The sequence below is a fragment of the Somniosus microcephalus genome, chromosome 1 (assembly GCF_052327205.1).
Source record: "Somniosus microcephalus isolate GS21.2 chromosome 1, FLI_Smic_1.0, whole genome shotgun sequence".
Taxonomy (NCBI): domain Eukaryota; kingdom Metazoa; phylum Chordata; class Chondrichthyes; order Squaliformes; family Somniosidae; genus Somniosus; species Somniosus microcephalus.
Genome location: NC_140987.1, coordinates 221,548,990 through 221,569,093, shown reverse-complemented (window position 1 = coordinate 221,569,093; position 20,104 = coordinate 221,548,990). Strand labels below are relative to the sequence as shown.

The window sequence follows — 20,104 nt, the reverse complement described above, 5'->3', positions numbered from 1 at the left end:
ATACTAAGCTCTGTTGGCATCTGCAGCTTAATATATATTTAATTTAAACTTCATATGTGACCCATGAGGTTCCATGGTATATACTTAAGTGGTCCATGAGGACAAAAACTTACACACTTCTGCCCTATATTGTGCCAGTTGGCTCCTTGCTTTAAGGGTTTCTATGATTTTTCTTGCAAATGTATGTGGCAGTAGAAAACACAAGACTTTAATTAAAAGTTTATATCCCTTTCTATGTAGACTTAAATTCAAAAGTTTGCTTTTGTCACCAGATAAAGTGGCAGTTAGATAATGTAGCCACAGGTACTAACTGAAAACACATATTTATTGTACTCCTATGCCACAGGTGAGTTGGTTTATCCAATTTTTTTTCCCACTGGATCCTATGTGATTTGCCTCTGATGCCATGGCCAGTTCGAAGTTTCCTATCGTCAGCATTAATTGCAGTCCAATCTGTGAAGAGCTCATTTTTTCTAATCCAAATTTGTACATGTTGTATACGTTTGGCCGGTTGACCTGTAATAGTTAGATTTTTTTTTTTAATTTGTAGTTTTTGAGATTTATACCATGTACAATTTTCTTTTTATAGTTAATAGTAAGCAGCCAGAGAGAGTCTCAGCCAGTGAAATTTGTGCTTTCTAGTTGAATATGTATAAATTAGTCTTTGCTGAATTGTCAGTGAATCCATAGTAGGATAAAACTACAAATACTGCAGCAGGTAATCCAGATTTGAAATAATTTTCAAGAAGTACACTGCAAGTTGGCCTTAAAATTCTTTCTACAGACGTTTGCAGAAAACCAAGGCAACATTAGGTCTCATTGTTTTCAGTCCATGCAATTGTCATCTGAGAAGATCTTTCGTGTCTTAACTTGCCTCACTAATAGTGTTTTAAATCCTTGAAGAAAGCACCTTCATCTGATGTGACCTGGTGATTCAAGGCCAATACAATTTATCTGACTGCAATTTGGGAAGGTTTTTTTCCCCTTTATTAGGGGAAGCACGGTGACATAGTGGTTAGCACTGTTGCCTCACAGCGCCAGGGACCCGGGTTCGAATCCGGCCTCGGGCGACTGTGTGGAGTTTGCACATTCTCCCCGTGTTTGCGTGGGTTTACTCCGGGTGCTCCGGTTTCCTCCCACAGTCCAAAGATGTGCAGGTTAGGTTGATTGGCTATGATAAATTGACCCTTAGTGTTAGGGGGATTAAATACGTGGGGTTACGGGGATAGGGTGGGGATATGTGTTGGTGTAGGGGTTACGGGGATCGGGTGGGATATGTGTCGGTGCAGGCTCGATGGGCCGAAATGGCCTCTATCTGCACTGTGGGGATTCTGTGATTACCACTATGCAGACCTGAGGCTTTGGTCTTTGCATCAAAATAAAATCCTCATAAGAAACATGAAGACCTGATTCCTATCCACTTGTCAGTAGCACAGCAGTCCAAACTACAGAATTGTAGCATGCTCTCTGTAACCAATCTTTGTTCAGATCCAAATATTTAATGCTTTGATTTAAAAGAAGGTAGACCTTATCACATCTCTCAAACATCTCCAAGTGCTTTACACACACAAAATTACTGTGCAGTATGGTGCCTATAATGTCGGCAAATACAAGTGTGGGAATGCTCAAAGCTCAGCTGTACTTATCACAGTGAAGAACTTCTGCGTTCTGAAAAGTCTAAACGTGCAGCTATGGAGTATTGTAATTCTGCCTGCTAGACTGAAGAGAAAATTCATTTTGATCTTGGATTTGGTACAATTTAAAGTCTAATGGATAGGCTTTAAAAGCTAGTGGATTGAATGAAACTTGACCTGCTCTACACTGAAACAGTTCTCTGCAGCGTTGGAGACAGGTTGATGGGCCCATAGTCCTCTCCAAGGTAATGACGAGTAGCACCACAAGAATTCATGGCACTTTGAATTTTTGCTGGCATGTTTGGGCTATCTGGCAATCTTTCAGTTCGTCAAGGACATGTCCTCCACTTCCTTTGTGAATGTAATTTTTTTTTCTGACTAATTTTTGAAAATATTAGAATAGGATGAATGATTGTGGGTTTTATCTGCTTATTTTTGCCAACTTTTTGGATTTGTGGCCGTAGTTCAAAGACATAAATTGATAAAATTCCAAGCAATTTAGTACATCAGTAAGGATGTACGGCATGACAGAATTTTGACAATTTAAAAAAAAATTGTCATTAGCATCTCTACATCTTTGTACAGGATCTATCTCATTAACAACATTTTCCCTTTTTTCTTCATCCTACCACCAAACCTGTTCATAAGCAATCTGGTTGGTCAGGTGACATGGACCAATCAGATCACAGAAAAGAGGCAGTTGGGGTAAAGATAACTCCAGAGTCCTGTTAAGTCTGAATAAAGGTGACGAACTACCAAATTGCTGCACCTTTTTAAATGATAAGTCATTGACCTATCCTTCACTTTTCAACAGCATTGCTCTTTTTTTAAACTATGTAGTCCTTGTGTAATCTTTCTTTCGAAATGGTTCATTAGGAATTTTGCTGACTCAGCAAATTGTGAGACTGTAGTCTTGGATATTGGTACAGGGATACATAGAAAACAATGGGATAGATCCTGTTGTGGGAATAGAGAGGGAGAGACCCTTGAGTGGTGAGAAAGGCCAATTCAGCTTGGGTGGAGGAAAAGGCTCTGGGTGAGCCTGCCCTGATCCCAGATGCCACAATGGGAGAAGTGGCTGGAGCTGCACATGTGGATCTCCTCTGCAAAAGGCAGCGCTTCCAATACAAACAGCAGTGCTTGGATTAGATCATTCTGTGGTCAGCTTTGTCTGTAACTCTTCCCAGAGATACTGGGCTGAATTTTGAGGCCTTCAGCCCAGCAGAGACAGGGCCGTAGCCTCCCAGAAATCACAGGGAAAGACTTGCCGCACTGTTCCCACCGTCTCTGACAGTGGGGTCTTACAAACAGCAAATAAGAGTTTTCTTTTGGTCAGCAGTGTCTTTAGCTCGTGCAGATCATCACCATGGTTTGAGTTTTCAAGTCAAACCATTGAGAAAGCTGCACCCATCTGTAAAGTTTCTATTGGCCCTCATGGAGTGCACACGTATTCTCTGTCAGGCCATTTAACTTGCCCAAGTCCGGAGAGCTGAGGCTGAGGCATAGGCTATCGGGATCAAGGCTTACGGACACACAAGTTTACACAGTGGTACTGCTAGAGTTTAATCAGGTAAAAAGCAGTCCATGCTAGCCTACAGCAGGACCGAGACAACATCCATCGACATCTTGGAGGTCACCATTGATCAGAAGCTGAACTGAACCAACCATATTTTTTTTTTTAATTCATTGATGGGATGTGGGCATCGCTGGCTGGCTAGGCCTGCATTTAGTGCCCATCCCTAATTGCCCTTGAGAAGATGGTGGTGAGCCGCCGCCTTGAACCGCTGCAGTCCATATGGTGTAGGTACACCCACAATGCTGTTAGGAAGGGAGTTCCAGGATTTTGGCCCAGCGACAGTGAAGGAATGGCGATACAGGTCCAAGTCAGGATGGTGTGTGGCTTGGAGGGGAACTTGTAGGTGGTGATGTTCCCATGCGTCTGCTGCCCTTGTCCTTCTAAGTGGTAGAGGTCACGGGTTTGGAAGGTGCTGTTGAGGAGCTTTGGCGAGTTGCTGCAGTGCATCTTGTAGATGGTACACACTGCAGCCACAGTGCGCCGGTGGTGGAGGGAGTGAATGTTGAAGGTGATGGATGGAGTACCAATCAAGCGGGCTGCTTTATCCTGAATGGTGTCGAGCTTCTTGTGGTGTTGGAGCTGCACTCATCCAGGCAAGTGGAGAGTATTCCATCACACTCCTGACTTGTGCCTTGTAGATGGTGGAAAGGCTTTGGGGAGTCAGGAGGTGAGACACTCGCCGCAGAATTCCCAGCCTCTGGCCTGCTCTTGTAGCCACAGTATTTATATGGCTGGTCCAGTTCAGTTTCTGATCAATGGTAACCCCCAGGATGTTGATAGTGGGGGATTCAGCGATGGTAATGCCATTGAATGTCAAGGGGAGATGGTTAGAGTCTTGCTTGTTGGAGATGGTCATTGCCTGGCACTTGTGTGGTGCGAATGTTACTTGCCACTTGTCAGCCCAAGTCTGAATGTTGTCCAGGAGTACATGGCTACAAGAGATGAGGCCAAGTATTCTGACAAGTGGCTCACCACCTGGTTCATCAAAGCTTCTCCACTGCTCTATAAGGCACAAGTTGACAGTGTGATAAAATACTCATCACATGCCTGGACGTGTGCAACTGCAACAACATTCAAATTTCAATATAATCCATGACACAACAGTCACCTTGATTAGCAACCCTGCTACTGGACTCTATCCACCTTCAATGCTATCAGCGCACCGTGGGTGGAGTGTGTACTATCTACAGGATGCACTGTAGCACCTCCTTAGCCCATGACCTGTATCAAAAGAAAGGCAAGAGCAGCAATATCATGTGAACATCATCACCTCAGAGTTCCCCTCTAGGTAACATACCATCATGACTTGGACAAATAACACCATTCATTCACAATTACTGGGTCAAAGTCCTGAAATTCCTTATCTAACATCATTGTAGGAACACCATCGCCACAAGAACTGTGGTGGTTCAAGAAGAAAGTCCACCAACTCTCCTCTAGGACACTGACAGGTTTATGCGGGGCTGGTGGTCTCCCTCACAGCAGCTGTTGTGTTGGAATATTGAAGTATCATCAGATTTTATCAGTGCCCTTAGACACTCAGCAGGAAGTCTTTGTTTTAGAACCTTTTACAGAGACCAAGATAATTGCTAACCCACTTGGAAACGAACATGCTGGAAGCAAGTATTTCAGCCAAGTGGTTCCTACGTCTTTACCTTGTGTTTCGCAGATTTATTCTATTGTGAAGGTACCTCCTTTGATAATCGTCCTTTGTGCCATCTTAAGGGCCTGGATTTTGTGGTCGGGGCGAAGTGACTGCGCTCGCCACTGACCTCCAAGAATGCTGCCCACAAAGATCTAGCGATCTCTGGCATGGATTTCCTGACATTGATTTAATTCTGGTGTCCTGTATAGGGGATCCTGGCGTCCAACACCAGTGGTATCAAGCAGGCTAAGCAGCCAATCACACTGAAGAATTCTCAGACAGCAAACCAGGAAGTAAAAAGCATTGATTATCCTTCACTTTGTAATCATTTTACAGAGAGCCAAGTAAAGATTGGGACATACACATGGGATTAAGGTAGAAGCTGAAATATCAAACTTTAAAAATCTATGGGAGTTTATACCATCATGGAGAAATTTGACATTCCACAAATATAATAGTTTTTCAGGGCTACAGAGGTTGTTCAATAATTCTGGCTTGGTATGCTGTTTAAAAAACCCAGTTACACCTCATTGAACAAGGCTTAACTTTTTTGGGGGTTCTTGCAGTGAGATTAGAGCGTAAAAAGTGGAAATCACATCAATTCAAGTAATTTGTAAAATTTCCATCTGCGAAGACTTCCAACAGCGCACCCTGTGAAGGAGCCGGGAATCACCGACTGCAGCTTCTGGATTTCTACGTTTAACTGCACATGTGCAGACTCCAGAAGTTGCTGTCATTTTCACAGGGTAATGACGGCCAACACTGACTGTTTCGCCATCATTACAACCGCAAATTCCAGGCATTATCTCAATGAGCAAAAGCTATTCAGCTGACTGGATACCCTTGCTATTCAGTTTCAGGGTCTGGCTACAGAAGGAGAATGTGAATAGAAAGCAAAAGCAAGAAGTCTCTGTTTCAAACAATAAAACATTTGGGCCTAGAAATTGGGTTGGGGCGCCAAAGTGGCGCAAAAGTCGCCTGAGCGCAGGATTTAGTGCAGCGATTGGAGTGATACCGATCGCCAGAAATTCAGTTTCAGTGCCCCTCGAGGGAGACGGGGCGAGGCTCAAGGCGCTCCACGTCCCTCTTGGGGCGCTGAAACTGATTATCGCAACGCAACGTGCCGCAGCGCCACATGCTGCGGCACGGCACGCTGCGGTACTGCAGGCCTTCCTCCCACTGTTAAGGGGGAGGTGCCTGCAACAGCGCGATCCCCGATCGCGAGTGCCGGCAAATGAGCCCGGCACCAAGGAGAAGTGCCGGGCTCGCGGGGAAACAGCCGGCAATGCCACGGGGGGGGGGTGGTGTTAGGAGGCCGGGGATGGAGGTGCTGGCAGGCGGGCGCCAAAAAAGCGGCCGCCCCGCACCTCCACCTTAACTTTCGCCGCTGCCGGCACAGTAAGGCCCCGTGAACCGGGCGCGGGTAGCGAGTGGCGTTCGCTACCAAATATCGCGAACGGGGCACGAATGGGGCGCTGCGCACACCGATGACATCAGCGGTGGCGGCGCAGCGCAAATGCCTAACGCCACCATTAGCGCCCCTACTGAATATTGCCGGAGACGCAGCCAGTGGCGCTACAGCCACTGACTGCCTCTTTAGGCACTAACAGGTGGTGCTACTCACCCAATTTCTCCCCCTTGCAGTCCTTTAGTTAGGTACTAAATGGGAGGTGTAGTTAATACTAAGGAAGAATGTGAGAAAATACAAGACAACATTAATAAATATGCAGAAAGAGTGTAATTGGCAAATTAATTTCAATATAGGTAAGTGTGAGGTGGTGTATTTTGGTAGGCAGATTGATGGCCACAAACTGCTTGGATAATGAATTTGAATGGGGTAGAGGAGCAAAGGGATCTAAGAGTACAGATACACATTCACTAAAATTAGTGATGCAGGTTAATAAGGCCATTTAAAAAAAAAATCAAACCAAGCACTGGGGTTCATATCTAGGGGGATAGAATTGAAAAGCAGAGACTATGTTAAACTTGTATAGAACCTTGTTTAGACTGCATAGAGTCATAGATTTATACAGCACAGAAAGAGGCCCGTGTCCGCGCCGGCCATCAAGCCCTATCTATTCTAATCCCATTTTCCAGCACTTGGTCCGTAGCCTTGTATGCTATGGCGTTTCAAGTGCTCATCTAAATGCTTCTTGACTGTTGTAAGGGTTCCTGCCTCTACCACTCTTTCAGTTCCAGATTCCAACCACCCTCTGGGTGAAAAAGTTTTTCCTCAAATCCCCTCTAAACCTCCTGCCCCTTACCTTGAAACTATGCCCCCTGGTTATTGACCCCTCTACTAAGGGGAAAAGTTCCTTTCTATCTACCCTACCTATGCCCCTCATAATTTTGTACACCTCAATCAGGTCCCCCCTCAGCCTTCTCTGCTCTAAGGAAAACAACCTTAGTCTGTTCATAGCTGAAGCACTCCAGTCCAGGTAACATCCTGGTGAATCTCCTCTGCACCCTCTCCAATGCAATCAAATCCTTCCTATAGTGTGGCGACCAGAACTGCACACAGTATTCCAGCTGTGGCCTAACTAGCGTTTTGTACAGCTCCATCATAACCTTCCTGCTCTTATATTCTATGCCTCGGTTAATGAAGGCAAGTGTTCCAGTTGCCTTTTTAACCACCTTATCTACCAGTCCTGCTGCCTTCAGGGATCTATGTACTTGCACACCAAGGTCCCTCTGATCCTTTGTCCTTCCTAGGATCCTACCATTCATTGTGTATTCCCTTGCCTTGTTAGTCCTCCCAAAATGCATCACCTCACACTTTTCAGGGTTAAATTCCATTTGCCACTGTTCTGCCCATCTGACCAGCCCGTCTATATCGTCCTGTAGCCTGAGGCTTCCCTCCTCGCTATTTATCACTCCACCAATTTTCGTGTCATCTGCGAACTTACATTCATATCTAAATCATCAATGTACACTACAAACAGCAAAGGACCCAGCACCGATTCCTGCGGTACACCACTGGACACAGGCTTCCAGTCACAAAAACAACCTTCGACCATCACCCTCAGCCTCCTGCCACTAAGCCAATTTTGGATCCAATGTGCCAAATTGCCCTGGATCCCATGGGCTCTTACCTTCTTGACCAGTCTCCCATGTGGGATTTTGTCAAAAGCCTTACTGAAGTCCATGTAGACTACATCAACTGCACTAACCTCATCCACACACCTAGTCACCCCCTCTCAAAATTCAACCAAATTGGTTAGACATGATCTCCCCCTGACAAAGCTATGCTGACTATCCTTGATTAATCCTTGCCTCTCCAAGTGGAGACTAATTCTGTCCCTCAGAATTTTTTCCAATAATTTCCCTACCACTGATGTTAGGCTCACTGGCCTGTAATTCCCTGGTTTATCCCTACTACCCTTCTTGAATAATGGTACTACGTTAGCTGTCCTCTGGCACCTCCCCTGTGGCCAGAGAGGTTCTGAAAATTTGTGTCGGAGCCCGTACAATCTCCGCCCTTGCCTCTCACAGCAGCCTGGGATACATCTCACCTGGGGATTTATCCACTTTTAAGCCTGCTAAAACTGCTAGTACCTCCTCCCCCTCGATACTAATTTGTTCAAGTATATCATAATCCCCCTGCCTGATTTCTATGCCTACATCCTCCTTCTCCATAGTGAACACTGATGCAAAATATTCATTTAAAACCTCACCCACATCTTCTGGCTCTACACACAGATTGCCACTTTGGTCCCTAATGGGCTCTACTCTTTCCCTGGTTATCCTCTTGCCCTTAATATACTTATAAAACACCTTGGGATTTTCCTTTATTTTGCCCGCCAGTGTTTTTTCATGCCCCCTCTTCGCTCTCCTAATTTCTTTTTTAAGTACCCCCTGTATTTTCTATACTCCTCCTAGGGCTTCCACTGTTTTTAGTCCTTTGTATCTGCCAAAAGCCTCCCTTTTTTTCCGAATCCATTCTTGTATATCCCTTGACATCCAGGGTTACCTGGGCTTGTTGATCCCACCCTTGACCTTTACGGGAACATGCTGGCGTTGTACTCTCTCTTTCCTTTCTGAAAGACTTCCATTTCTCTGATGTGGATTTTCCTACAAGTAGCTTATCTCAATCCACTTTGGCCAGATCCTGCCTTATCATATTAAAATCGGCCTTCCCCCAATTTAGAACTTTTATTTCCGGTCCATCTTTGTCCTTTTCCATGACTATCTTAAATCTCACCGAATTATGGTCACTGTCACCAAAATGCTCTCCTACCGACACTTCTACCACTTGCCCAGCTACATTTCCTAGAATTAGGTCCAGTACCGCCCCCTCTCTTGTAGGACTTTCTACATGCTGGCTCAAAAAGCTCTCTTGGATGCACTTTAAGAATTCTGTACCCTCTAAGCCTTTCACACTCTGGCTATCCCAGTTAATATTGGGGAAGTTGAAATCCCCTACTATTATTACCCTATTATTTCTACACTTCTGAGATTTGCCTACATATCTGTTCCTCTATCTTCCCCTGACTGTTTGGGGGCCTATAGTATACTCCCAGCAAAGTTCTTGCCCCCTTTTTGTTTTTAAGTTTTACCCATATGGCCTCATTAGAGGAACCTGCTAAGATATCATCCCTCCTTACAGCAGTAATTGACTCCTTGATTAATATTGCGACACCCCCCCCCCCCCCCCCCTCTGTCTCGCCTGGATTCTATACCCCGGAATATTGAGCTGCCAGTCCTGCCCCTCCCTCAGCCATGTCTCTGTGATAGCAACAATATCCATCTCCTATGTGTTCATCAACACCTTCAATTCATCTGCCTTACTCACAAGACTCCTTGCATTAAAATAAATGCCATCCAGCCTTGCCATACTCCCTTGTGCTGTTACATATTTGCTCTGCCTTCCGGGCTGCCTTTTTTTTCCCCCTCTATATTTGGCTGTGCATCACCCCCTACTATAGCTCCACTCTGTATCCCATCCCCCTGCCAAGTTAGTTTAAACCCCCCCAACAGTACTTGCAAACCTCACCGCAAGGATATTGGTCCTGTTCCGGTTCAGGTGCAACCCGTCTGACTTGTACAGGTCCCACCTTCCCCAGAAGCAGACCCAGTGATCCAGGAAACTAAAGTCCTCCCTCCTGCACCAACTCTTTAGCCATGCATTCATCTGCTCTATGCTCCTATTCCTATACTCACTAGCACATGGCACCGGGAGTAATCCAGAGATTACAACCTTTTGAGGTCCTGCTTTTTAATCTGCTACCTAGCTCCCTAAATTCTTGTTGCAGGACCTCATCCCTCTTTCTACTTGAACCACAACCTCTGACTGTTCGCCCTCCCCCCTTCAGAATGCCCTGCAGCCGTTCAGTGACATCCTTGACCCTGGCATCAGGGAGGCAACATACCATCCTGGAGTCACATCTGCAGCCACAGAAACGTCTATCTGTTCCCCTTACGATAGAATCCCCTATCACTATTGCTCTCCCACTCTTTTTCCTCCCCTCCTGTGCAGCTGAGCCACTTGTAGTGCCACGGACTTGGCTCTTGCTGCATTCCCCTGAGAAACCATCTCCCCCAGCAGTATCCAAAACGGAAAATCTGTTGGAGAGGGAAATGGATCCAGGGGACTCCTGCATTACCTTCCTAGTTCTTTTACTCTGTCTGGCGGTCACCCATTCCCTGTCTGCCTGTGCACTCTTTACCTGCGGTGTGACCACCTCATTAAACGTGCTATCCACGAAGATCTCCGCTTCGTGGATAGCACGGAGATATTAACTGGGATAGTCAGAGTGTGAAAGGCTCAGAGGGTGTAGAATTCTTAAAGTGCATCCAGGAGAGCTTTTTGAGCCAGCATGTAGAAAGTCCTACAAGAGAGGGGGCGGTACTGGAGGGGGAAAAGGACAGGGATGGGCCGGAAATAAAGGTTCTAAATTGGGGGAAGGCCGATTTTAATAGGATAAGGCAGGATCTGGCCAAAATGGACTGGGATCAGCTACTTGTAGAAAAATCCGCATCGTAGCAATGGGAGGCTTTCAGAAGGGAGATTGAGATCATACAATGGCAACATGTTCCCGTAAAGGTCAAGAGTGGTTCCAAAAACCACAGGGAACCTTGGATGTCCGGGGATATACGAGAATGGATTAGGAAAAAAAGGAGGGCTTTTGGTAGATACAAAAGGCTAAAGACGGAGGAAGCACTAGAGGAGTACAAAAAGTGCAGGGGGATACTTAAAAAAGAAATTAGGAGATCAAGGAGGGGCCATGAAATAACACTGGCGAGCAAAATAAAGGAAAATCCTAAGATGTTTTATAAGTATATTAAGGGTAAGAGGATAACTAGGGAAAAAATAGGGCCCATTAGGGACAAAAGTGGCAATCTGTGTGTGGAGCTGGAAGATGTAGGAGGGGTTCTAAATGAATTTTTTGCATCTGTTTTCACTATGGAGAAGGACGATGTAGACATAGAAATAGGGCGGGGGGACTGTGATATGCTCGAGCATATTTAACATCGAGAGGGAGGAGGTATTGGCGGTTTTAGCTGGCCTAAAATTGGATAAATCCCCAGGCCCGGATGAAATGTATCCCAGGCTGCTGGGTGAGGCAAAGGAAGAGATTGCGGGGGCTCTAACACATATATTCAGAACCTCTCTGGCCACAGGGGATGTGCCAGAGGACTGGAGAATCGCTAATGTAGTACCATTATTCAAGAAGGGTAGTAGGGAAAAACCGGGGAACTACAGGCCAGTGAGCCTAACATCAGTGGTAGGAAAATTATTGGAAAAAATTCTGAGGGACAAAATTGGTCTCCACTTGGAGAGGCAAGGATTAATCAGGGATAGTCAACATGGCTTTGTCGAGGGAAGATCATGTCTGACTAATTTGATTGAATTTTTTGAGGGGGTGACTAGGTGTGTGGATGAGGGTAACGCAGTGGATGTGGTATACATGGATTTCAGTAAGGCCTTCAATAAAGTCCCGCACAGGAGACTGGTCAAGAAGGTAAGAGCCCATGGAATCCAGGGTGCCTTGGCACATTGGATACAAAACTGGCTTAGTGGCAGAAGGCAGAGGGTGCTGGTCGAAGGTTGTTTTTGTGACTGGAAGCCTGTGGCCAGTGGGGTACCACAGGGATCGGTGCTGGGTCCCTTGCTGTTTGTAGTCTACATTAATGACTTGGATATGAATGTAAAGGGTATGATCAGTAAGTTCGCGGATGATACAAAAATTGGTAGGGTGGTAAATAGCGAGGAGGGTAGCCTCAGTCTGCAGGACGATATAGATGGGTTGGTCAGATGGGCGGAACAGTGGCAAATGGAATTTAACCCGGAAAAGTGCGAGGTGATGCACTTTGGGGGGACTAACAAGGCAAGGGAATACACAATGAATGGAAAGACCCTAGGCAAGACGGAGGGTCAGAGGGATCTGGGTGTGCAAGTACACAGATCCCTGAAGGCGGCGGAACAGGTGGATAAGGTGGTAAAAAAGGCATATGGGATACTTGCCTTCATTAGCCGAGGCATTAAATATAAGAGCTATGATGGAGCTGTATAAAACACTGGTTAGGCCACAGCTGGAATACTGTGTGCAGTTCTGGTCGCCACACTACAGGAAGGATGTGATCGCGTTAGAGAGGGTGCAGAGGAGGTTCACCAGGATGTTACCAGGGCTGGAGCGCTTCAGCTATGAAGAGAGACTGGGCAGATTGGGTTTGTTTTCCTTGGAGCAGAGGAGGCTGAGGGGGGACATGATTGAGGTGTACAAAATTATGAGGGGCATAGATAGGATGGATGCTGAGGAGCTTTTTCCCTTAGTAGAGGGGTCAATAACTAGGGGGCATAGATTCAAGGTAAAGGGCGGGAGGTTTAGAGGGGATTTGAGAGAGAACTGTTTTACCCAGAGGGTGGTTGGAGTCTGGAACTCACTGCCTGAAAGGGTTGTGGAGGCAGAAACCCTCACAACATTTAAGAAGCATTTGGATGAGCACTTGAAATGCCATAGCATACAAGGCTACGGACCAAATGCTGGAATATGGGATTAGATTAGACCGGGCTTGATGGCCGGCGCGGACACGATGGGCCGAAGGGCCTCTATCCGTGCTGTATTACTCTGACTCTATGACTCCAGCCGCAGCTCCAGCTCCGAAACGCGGATTTCGAGTAGCTGCAGCTGGAGACACTTCCTGCACATGTGCTCGCCCTAGATACCGAAAGTGTCCCTGACTTCCCACATAGCACAGGAGGAGCACGCCGAGCTGCCCTGCCATGTCCTAACCTTAACTTACTCCCTTTACTTCCTTTAAATTAAAGAATATTAAATACACTAGGGACCTTACTTCACTTTAAGCACTACTTACTCTAAACTAGAGACCTTACTTTTACTTGAACGACTGGGCTGTAGAAATACTCACCAGGTCCTACTTACCAATCGGCTCCTTCCCTGGTTGTGACATCACTTTAGCGGTTTCGCTGTTGTTGTTGTTTGACTGCTCCTGCTCTCGGACTCTTTCCCAACTCGCAGTGCTCCTTTATGGCCGCTCCGCCTTCTCTCGGGTCCTGCTGCCGCTCCCACACTTGGCATACTGTGCAGAGTTCTGGTCTCCATATTATAAAAAGGATATAGAGGCATTGTCAAAGGTGCAAAAAAGATTCACAAGGATGATACTAGAACTGAGAGGATATACTTATCGGGAAAAGCTGATCAGGCTGGAGCTCTTATCTCTAGAAAAGCGATGGCTGAAGGGTGGCCTGATAGAGGTCATCAATAGAAGAATTCCAATGGGAAATTCAGAGAAACTTACCCAAAGAATGGTAAGAATATGGAACATGCTACCACAAGGGGTAGTTGAGGCAAATAGCATGGATGCATTTAAGGGGAAGCTAGATAAGCACGTGAGGGAGAAGGGAATAGAAGAATATGCTGATAGGGTGAGATGAAGAGGGCTGGGAAGAGACTCGTGTGGAGCATTAACACCGGCACAGCCAAATTTGGCTGAGTGGCCTGTTTCTGTGCTCTAGACTCTAACTTTATAAATCTTTTATACTTAAACTAATTGCTGTTTAATTTCTTACTGCTTTTATAAATCTGATTTGTAGATTATAGCCTTGTACCTACAGACGGATGGAGGTTAGTTTTCTGGAAACCAGGACATGAGGGCTTGCCATTTTCAGTCAACAAATTACAATAAAAAAGCTGTTCTTTTCCAACATGGGCAACATTATTTTACCAGATATGGTGCAGCTAAAGGCCTGCTAATTTGAGTAGTCCTTGGTGTTGAGCGTGAGGAAGCACGCTGGTGTAGCCTGAAAACAATCACGCTCCCATATTTACAGTTAAAATGTTTGAGTTGGAGGTCTACAATGGCACCAAACCACTACAGACTGATCTAAGAAATTAAACATCAACTAGTTTAAGTGCAAAAGATTTATAGAGTTACAGGGTCTACAGCAAGAAAAATGCAATAAGCTACTGTGTACAGGAAATAGCTAATCATGATCTGGGAGTAATGCTATAAACATCTCAGAAATAACCATTGCTTAGTATGCAACACAGCACAACAGTTTTCAAATGCATTTTTCATTCTATAAGCTGCCAGTTCCAGAATTTGGAGAGTATGACAAATTAAGTTCTAGGCTTCTGACCCCTGTTTTCACTACAAAACCTTGTAAGATTTTCTGTTCAAAAGAATAATTTGCTGAGAGGGTATTATTGGATGCTGATGGGGATGTTTGTGTCCAACAAAAGCCTTAAAGGAAGTAGTGTTCATCTGATTCTGATTTTTTTCTGGCTTTGATCTAAATTATCCTTAGCATGTGGTGTAGTTGAAGAATAATGTATATTATGTCACTCCCAGCTTCCACAGTGGCTTACTGAGTAAATGAACTGCATGATATAGACCTGACCCATACAGATCAAAAGATCCAAGGTTTAATTCCCAGTCCGTGCTGATTGGTGCCGGGCCATCAACAGAAGGACTAAAATTGGTCTGTCTGTGGACAGTGAAGATCATCATGAACCAGGATTTCTTCAACTGATTTCTATTTTGTGTGTGAATAAGTGGCAACAGGATTGTGATATCTTCCATAGTTGAATAGCCAGCTGAACTTGTCTTCTCTCATACACGTATGGTCATTTTGGCAAGGGATAGAGTGGTGCCACCATCTATACAGCCATACCTCAGGAAGTGTTGGCACTTCCAGGAGAAAATTGAATGGAAAAACAAAATATTGAGCCTAAAGAGTAACCTACCTTTTGCTTCACAGCACAAAGTATTCTTGCTATCCACCTCGCTCAATGTATACAGTAACTTAAAAATGTTGATGTGACAGTGATGTGAAAAAACTCGTTGCCAGCATTGTGACATCACATTGACAACTGTTGCTGCTCACAATGCTACTAAAATACTATTTGCACATTGAATGAATATATAGCTGAATGAGGAAAAATGTTAATATCAAAATCATAATTACAAAACACAAGGAGGCCAATAGCATGTTGTGCCTTTGCTGCTGCTTACTCTTCACCTGAAGTTACTTTCTCTAATTCCATCTCCTTATTCTTTCCCTACATGTTTCAAATTCCTTTTCAAAATTACAAAATGTAATAATGTCCACCCCAGTATTTAAAATGTGGGGAAGGCATTCCACGTGAGGAAAATTATTTCCCTCTTCGAGTAATCTTCACTCGGTGACCCTTGTTGCTGATTAATCAACCAGTAGAACCAATCTTTCAATCCAAAATGTATTCAGTTATCCTTAACTTTTTACTTTATGTACTTTGCCATCTCTATCCTTGTGGCTACTCCCCCCTTAATACTATTTTCATAAGTCTATGTGGCACCTTGCCAAACTCCTTCTGAAAATCCGTATGTAAAACAACCACCCCATTTGCTTTATCTGCACTCTGACTTGTTTAAAATAATTCAATTAATATAGACCTGACCTTTAGAAAACCATTGAATGCCCTTGAATAGCTGTGCCTTTCTACGTATCCACTAATTTCCAAGTATGAACTCTTGGGCCCTGCAATTCCTGGGGGTGGAGAGACTGATTTCCACCTGGGTTGTGGGGGGAGAGGGCAAAAACTTGGAACAATATGCCCTGCCAGGATTTCACCCATTTTACACGGGTCCTTTAAATTTTGGTCGGGGGTCATGGGGCGAATCTTACCTACCTGACACGGGGGATGGGTGTGTATGTTTGAACTTCCCTGGCATTCTGCCCATTACACCCTTCGAAAATCTCAGCAGGACAAATATCAGCTCAGTCTCATTGAAGACTTTAAGAGGCTCCATATTTTTCCAAAGCCAGCTGCTTTGGGATATATTCCACCATTTTGCCAGGTGGAATAAATCCCAAGGAATTACATGGCTTAGAAGTTTATCCACACATGAGGTAAGACTATCTGGCCTATAATTTCCTGGCTTATCCCATTTCACTTTCTTGATTAGGGTATAGCATTTGCCAGCCTCCAATCCTTGGCATGATTCCTATTTCCAGGGATGTTTGGAAAATTATTGTTGGTACCTCCACTACCTTTACCCTTGGTATTTCTGAAATGTATACTGTGTGGCCGAATGCTTCTACTTTTAGTCCCATTAACATTTAAAAAAACATATTTTGTTGTTTACCAAAGTCCAGCACAATAAAAGCAGAAAGTTGGTTGTGTCTTCCATTCCCTCTTTCTCGAATACAAGATGGCCTCCTTCCTCTTTGACCTTTTACATATGTACTTATGATTTCCCTTTATGTTGACTGCTAGTTTTTTGTACTCGCGCTTCTCCTTCTTAATCTCCATTTTTATTTCCCTTCGATATACTTTTTGTGTGTCTCATTTTCTGTATTATTCCCCCTGTGCATGATATGCCTCAGGATAAGACCGTATGTAGGTTTCAGTCGCATTATGTTGTCACCAGAGGTCACTGTTGCAAAATCAATCGGAAAAATATTCTGGCCCTTTGTCAACCCGTTGAAGAGTTGAATATCCCAATTAATGGGGTTTGTATTCTGTTTTTACTCATTTCTGGTATGTCAAATATTTTCTTTCTACTGTGCACCAACTGTTGTAATTCCTTCTTTTAAAAAAAAAACTAACCAGTAAAATATGCAAAATAACAACAGAAAATGCTGGAAAAACTCAGCAGGTCAGGCAACATCCGTGGAGAGAAAATAGTCAACGTTTCGGGTCAAACCCTTTGTCAAGACTGGAAAAGCACAGGAAATGAAATAGATTAAGAGGCCAGGCTGGGAGAGAACAAAAGAGAAGTGAAGAGACATTGCCTTACTTGTTAAGAATGACTTCCATCCCTCTTACTTTTTTTTTCTTTTTTTATTTCTCCTCTCCCTCCCCCCCCCCCTCCAATTTTTATGTTGAAATTTTAAAACTCTGCAACACTATCAATGGAAAGATTTAAATTAAGAGACTCCTTGCTCTCAGATTTAATATGTGGAGAAATGTGAAGTTACCCACTTTGATAGGGAAAATAGAAGAGCAGAATATTTTTTTAAAAGGTGGGAGACTAGGAAATATTGGTATTCAGAGAGACCTGGGTGTCCTTATATACAAATCACAAAGTTAACATGCAGGTACACCAAGCAATTGGGAAAGCAAATGGTATGTTGGCCTTTGTTACAGAGGGGTTGGATTATAAGAGTTAAGAAGTCTTTATGGAGTCAGCCGTGGCTCAGTGGGTAGCACCCTCGCCTCTGAGTCAGAAGGTTGTGGGTTCAAGTCCCACTCCAGGGACTTGAGCACATAAATCTAAGCTGACACTCCAGTGCAGTGCTGAAGGAGCGCTGCACTATTGGCGATGCCGTCTTTCAGATGAGATGTTAAACTGAGGCCCCATCTGCGCTCTCAGGTGGACATAAAAAATCCCATGGCGCTATTTCAAAGAAGAGCTGGGGGTTATCCCGGATGTCCTGGCCAATATAGATCGATCAATCAACATCGCTAAAGAAACAGATAATCTGGTCATTATCACGTTCCTCTTTGTGGGAGCTTGCTGTGCGTAAATTGGCTGCTGCGTTTCCTACATTACAACAGTGACTACACTTCAAAAATACTTAACTGGCTCTAAAGCACTTTGGGAGGTCCTGAAAGGTGCTATATAAAATGCAAGTATTTTTCTTTTTTACTGCATAGGGCCTTGGTGAGACCACACCTGTATACAGTTTTGGTCTCCTTACCTAAAGAAGGATATGCTTGCCTTAAAGGGAGTGCAACAAAGGTTCACTGGACTGATTCCTGTCAGCTGTGGCTCAGTGGGGAGCACACTCTCCTCTGAGTCAGAAGGTTGTGGGTTCAAGTCCCACTCCAGGGACTTGAGCACAAAAATCTAGGCTGACACTCCAGTGCTGAGGGAGTGCTGCACTGTCGGAGGTGCCGTCTTTCGGATGAGACATTAAACCGAGGCCCCGTCTGCATGCTCCGGTGGACGTAAAAGATCCCATGGCACTAGTTCAAAGAAGAGCAGGGGAGTTATCCCCGGTGTCCTGGCCAATATTTATCACTCAATCAACATAATAAAAACAGATTATCTGGTCATTATCACATTGCTGTTTGTGGGAGCTTGCTGTGTGCAAATTGGCTGCCACATTAGAACAGTGACTACACTTCAAAAGTACTTCATTGGCTGTAAAGCGCTTTGAGACGTCCGGTGGTCGTGAAAGGCGCTATATAAATGCAAGTCTTTTTTTGGGGGGGCATTGTTCTATGAGGAGAGATTGAGTAGAGTCGGCCTATATTCCTTAGAGTTCAGAAGAATGAACGGTGATCTCATTGAAACATATAAAATTCTTAAGGGGCTTGACAGGGTAGATGCTGGGATGTTGTTTCCTCTGGCTGGGGAGTCTAGAACCAGGGGTCAGCCATTTAGAACTGAAATGAGACATTCAGCTCACCAAAGATCTGCTGCCCATAACCTGTCCTGCTTATCTATCACTGCTGTTCTCCCCCATCTACACTGGTTCCTGGTCCTCCAACGCCTGCAATTTAAAAATTCTCGTCCTTGTGTTTAAATCCTGTCATGGCCTCGCCTATCTCTCTAACTTCTTTGAATCCTACAACAGTATCTCACCTCCCTCCTTTCCACTGAACTCACTCTTCCTCTGACTCTTGCCTTCTGTGCCCTTAGTTTTCCCCAACATTGGCAGCTATGCCTTCAGCAGTCGAGGCCCAGACTTTGGTACTTCCCTCACTAAATTAAAACTCACCTCTTTGACCAAATTTTTGGTCACCACTCCTAATATTACCACCTTTGACTGTCTATTTTTGTCTGATTACACCTTGGTGAAGCACGTTGGAATGTTTTTCTATGTTAAAGACTCTGTATAAATAGCATTGCTAGTTTTGTTGCTGACCTTGTACAGAAAAATGTATCTAAAAATAGCAGCTGAAACCTGGCACATTACTCTTGAATTTAAACTGTCTTGTTCATTTCCATTCCCAGGTTACTTTACATTTTGGTTCTACAAATATTTCCCAAACCAGGCCAACAGGGACGACAAGTACTCCACCGGCTACCGTCACAGTGACATCTTCGGCATTAGGAATCCAATCCGCTCAGAAACTGGTAATACTTCGGAACAGTTAGCAAGACTGAGGGACTGAGATATAAATTTGTCTTGAGCGGTAGCGCAAAATGGGCGATGGCAAATCGGCAGCCCGTTTTACACTCCACCCGAATTTATTTTCCATAACTTCATTGTAAAACGGACTGCTGATTTTCTGTTGTCCGTTTTGCATTACAGCACATGTTAATTTATACACCACTACCTCTCTAGTGCAACTAAATCGTCTGGCCTAAAGGTTACTGTGTCTCTCTTAAAAGAAGCAGTTGCTTCAAACTTTTTAATATCTTCTACTATACTTGATGACACAAGTCTTAAGTTTGGATGAAAAATAGTAAGCAAACTGAAATTGCATAAGAACATTAGACCCAGTTTTTCGGAATCCTTTTTACAGGACCCTATGAAGCATTTACCTACTGAGGTGAGCCCTTGAACTTTCATTTTATTTGGGATTCCTGACTAAAGTGTCAGCTTGGCTCGGTGATGGCACGCTCATCTGAGTCCACTTCAGCGATTCAGCATAAAATCTAGGCTGCCACTTCAGTGTAGTACCGAGGGAGTACTGCATTGTCGCAGCTGCCATCTTTGAATGAGACGTTAAACTGAGGCGCTGTCTGCCTGATCAGATGGATGGAAAGATCCCATGATACTATTGAAAGAATGTGAGTTGTCATTGCTCTGGCCAACATTCATGGTTTACAGCACAGAAGGTGGCCATT

General features: G+C 44.5%; 1 protein-coding gene and 1 long non-coding RNA gene across 4 annotated transcripts in view; one reads left to right on the top strand and one right to left on the bottom strand.

Annotated features, from left to right (window-relative positions):
* poc5 (POC5 centriolar protein homolog (Chlamydomonas)) overlaps positions 1-20,104 on the top strand; it is a 128,985-nt gene that overhangs the window by 94,562 nt on the left and 14,319 nt on the right. For all 3 annotated transcript variants that reach the window (XM_085990629.1, XM_085990637.1, XM_085990646.1), the window contains exon 11: positions 19,265-19,387. In XM_085990629.1, the coding sequence (XP_085846755.1) occupies positions 19,265-19,387 (123 nt within the window). The remainder of the gene's footprint in view (positions 1-19,264; positions 19,388-20,104) is intronic.
* Positions 225-15,116, bottom strand: LOC147124625 (uncharacterized). Its single transcript, XR_015078723.1, has 3 exons — positions 15,064-15,116; positions 4,319-4,431; positions 225-516 (listed from the first exon to the last, which is right to left on the bottom strand). It is a non-coding gene; the product is annotated as an uncharacterized LOC147124625 (long non-coding RNA).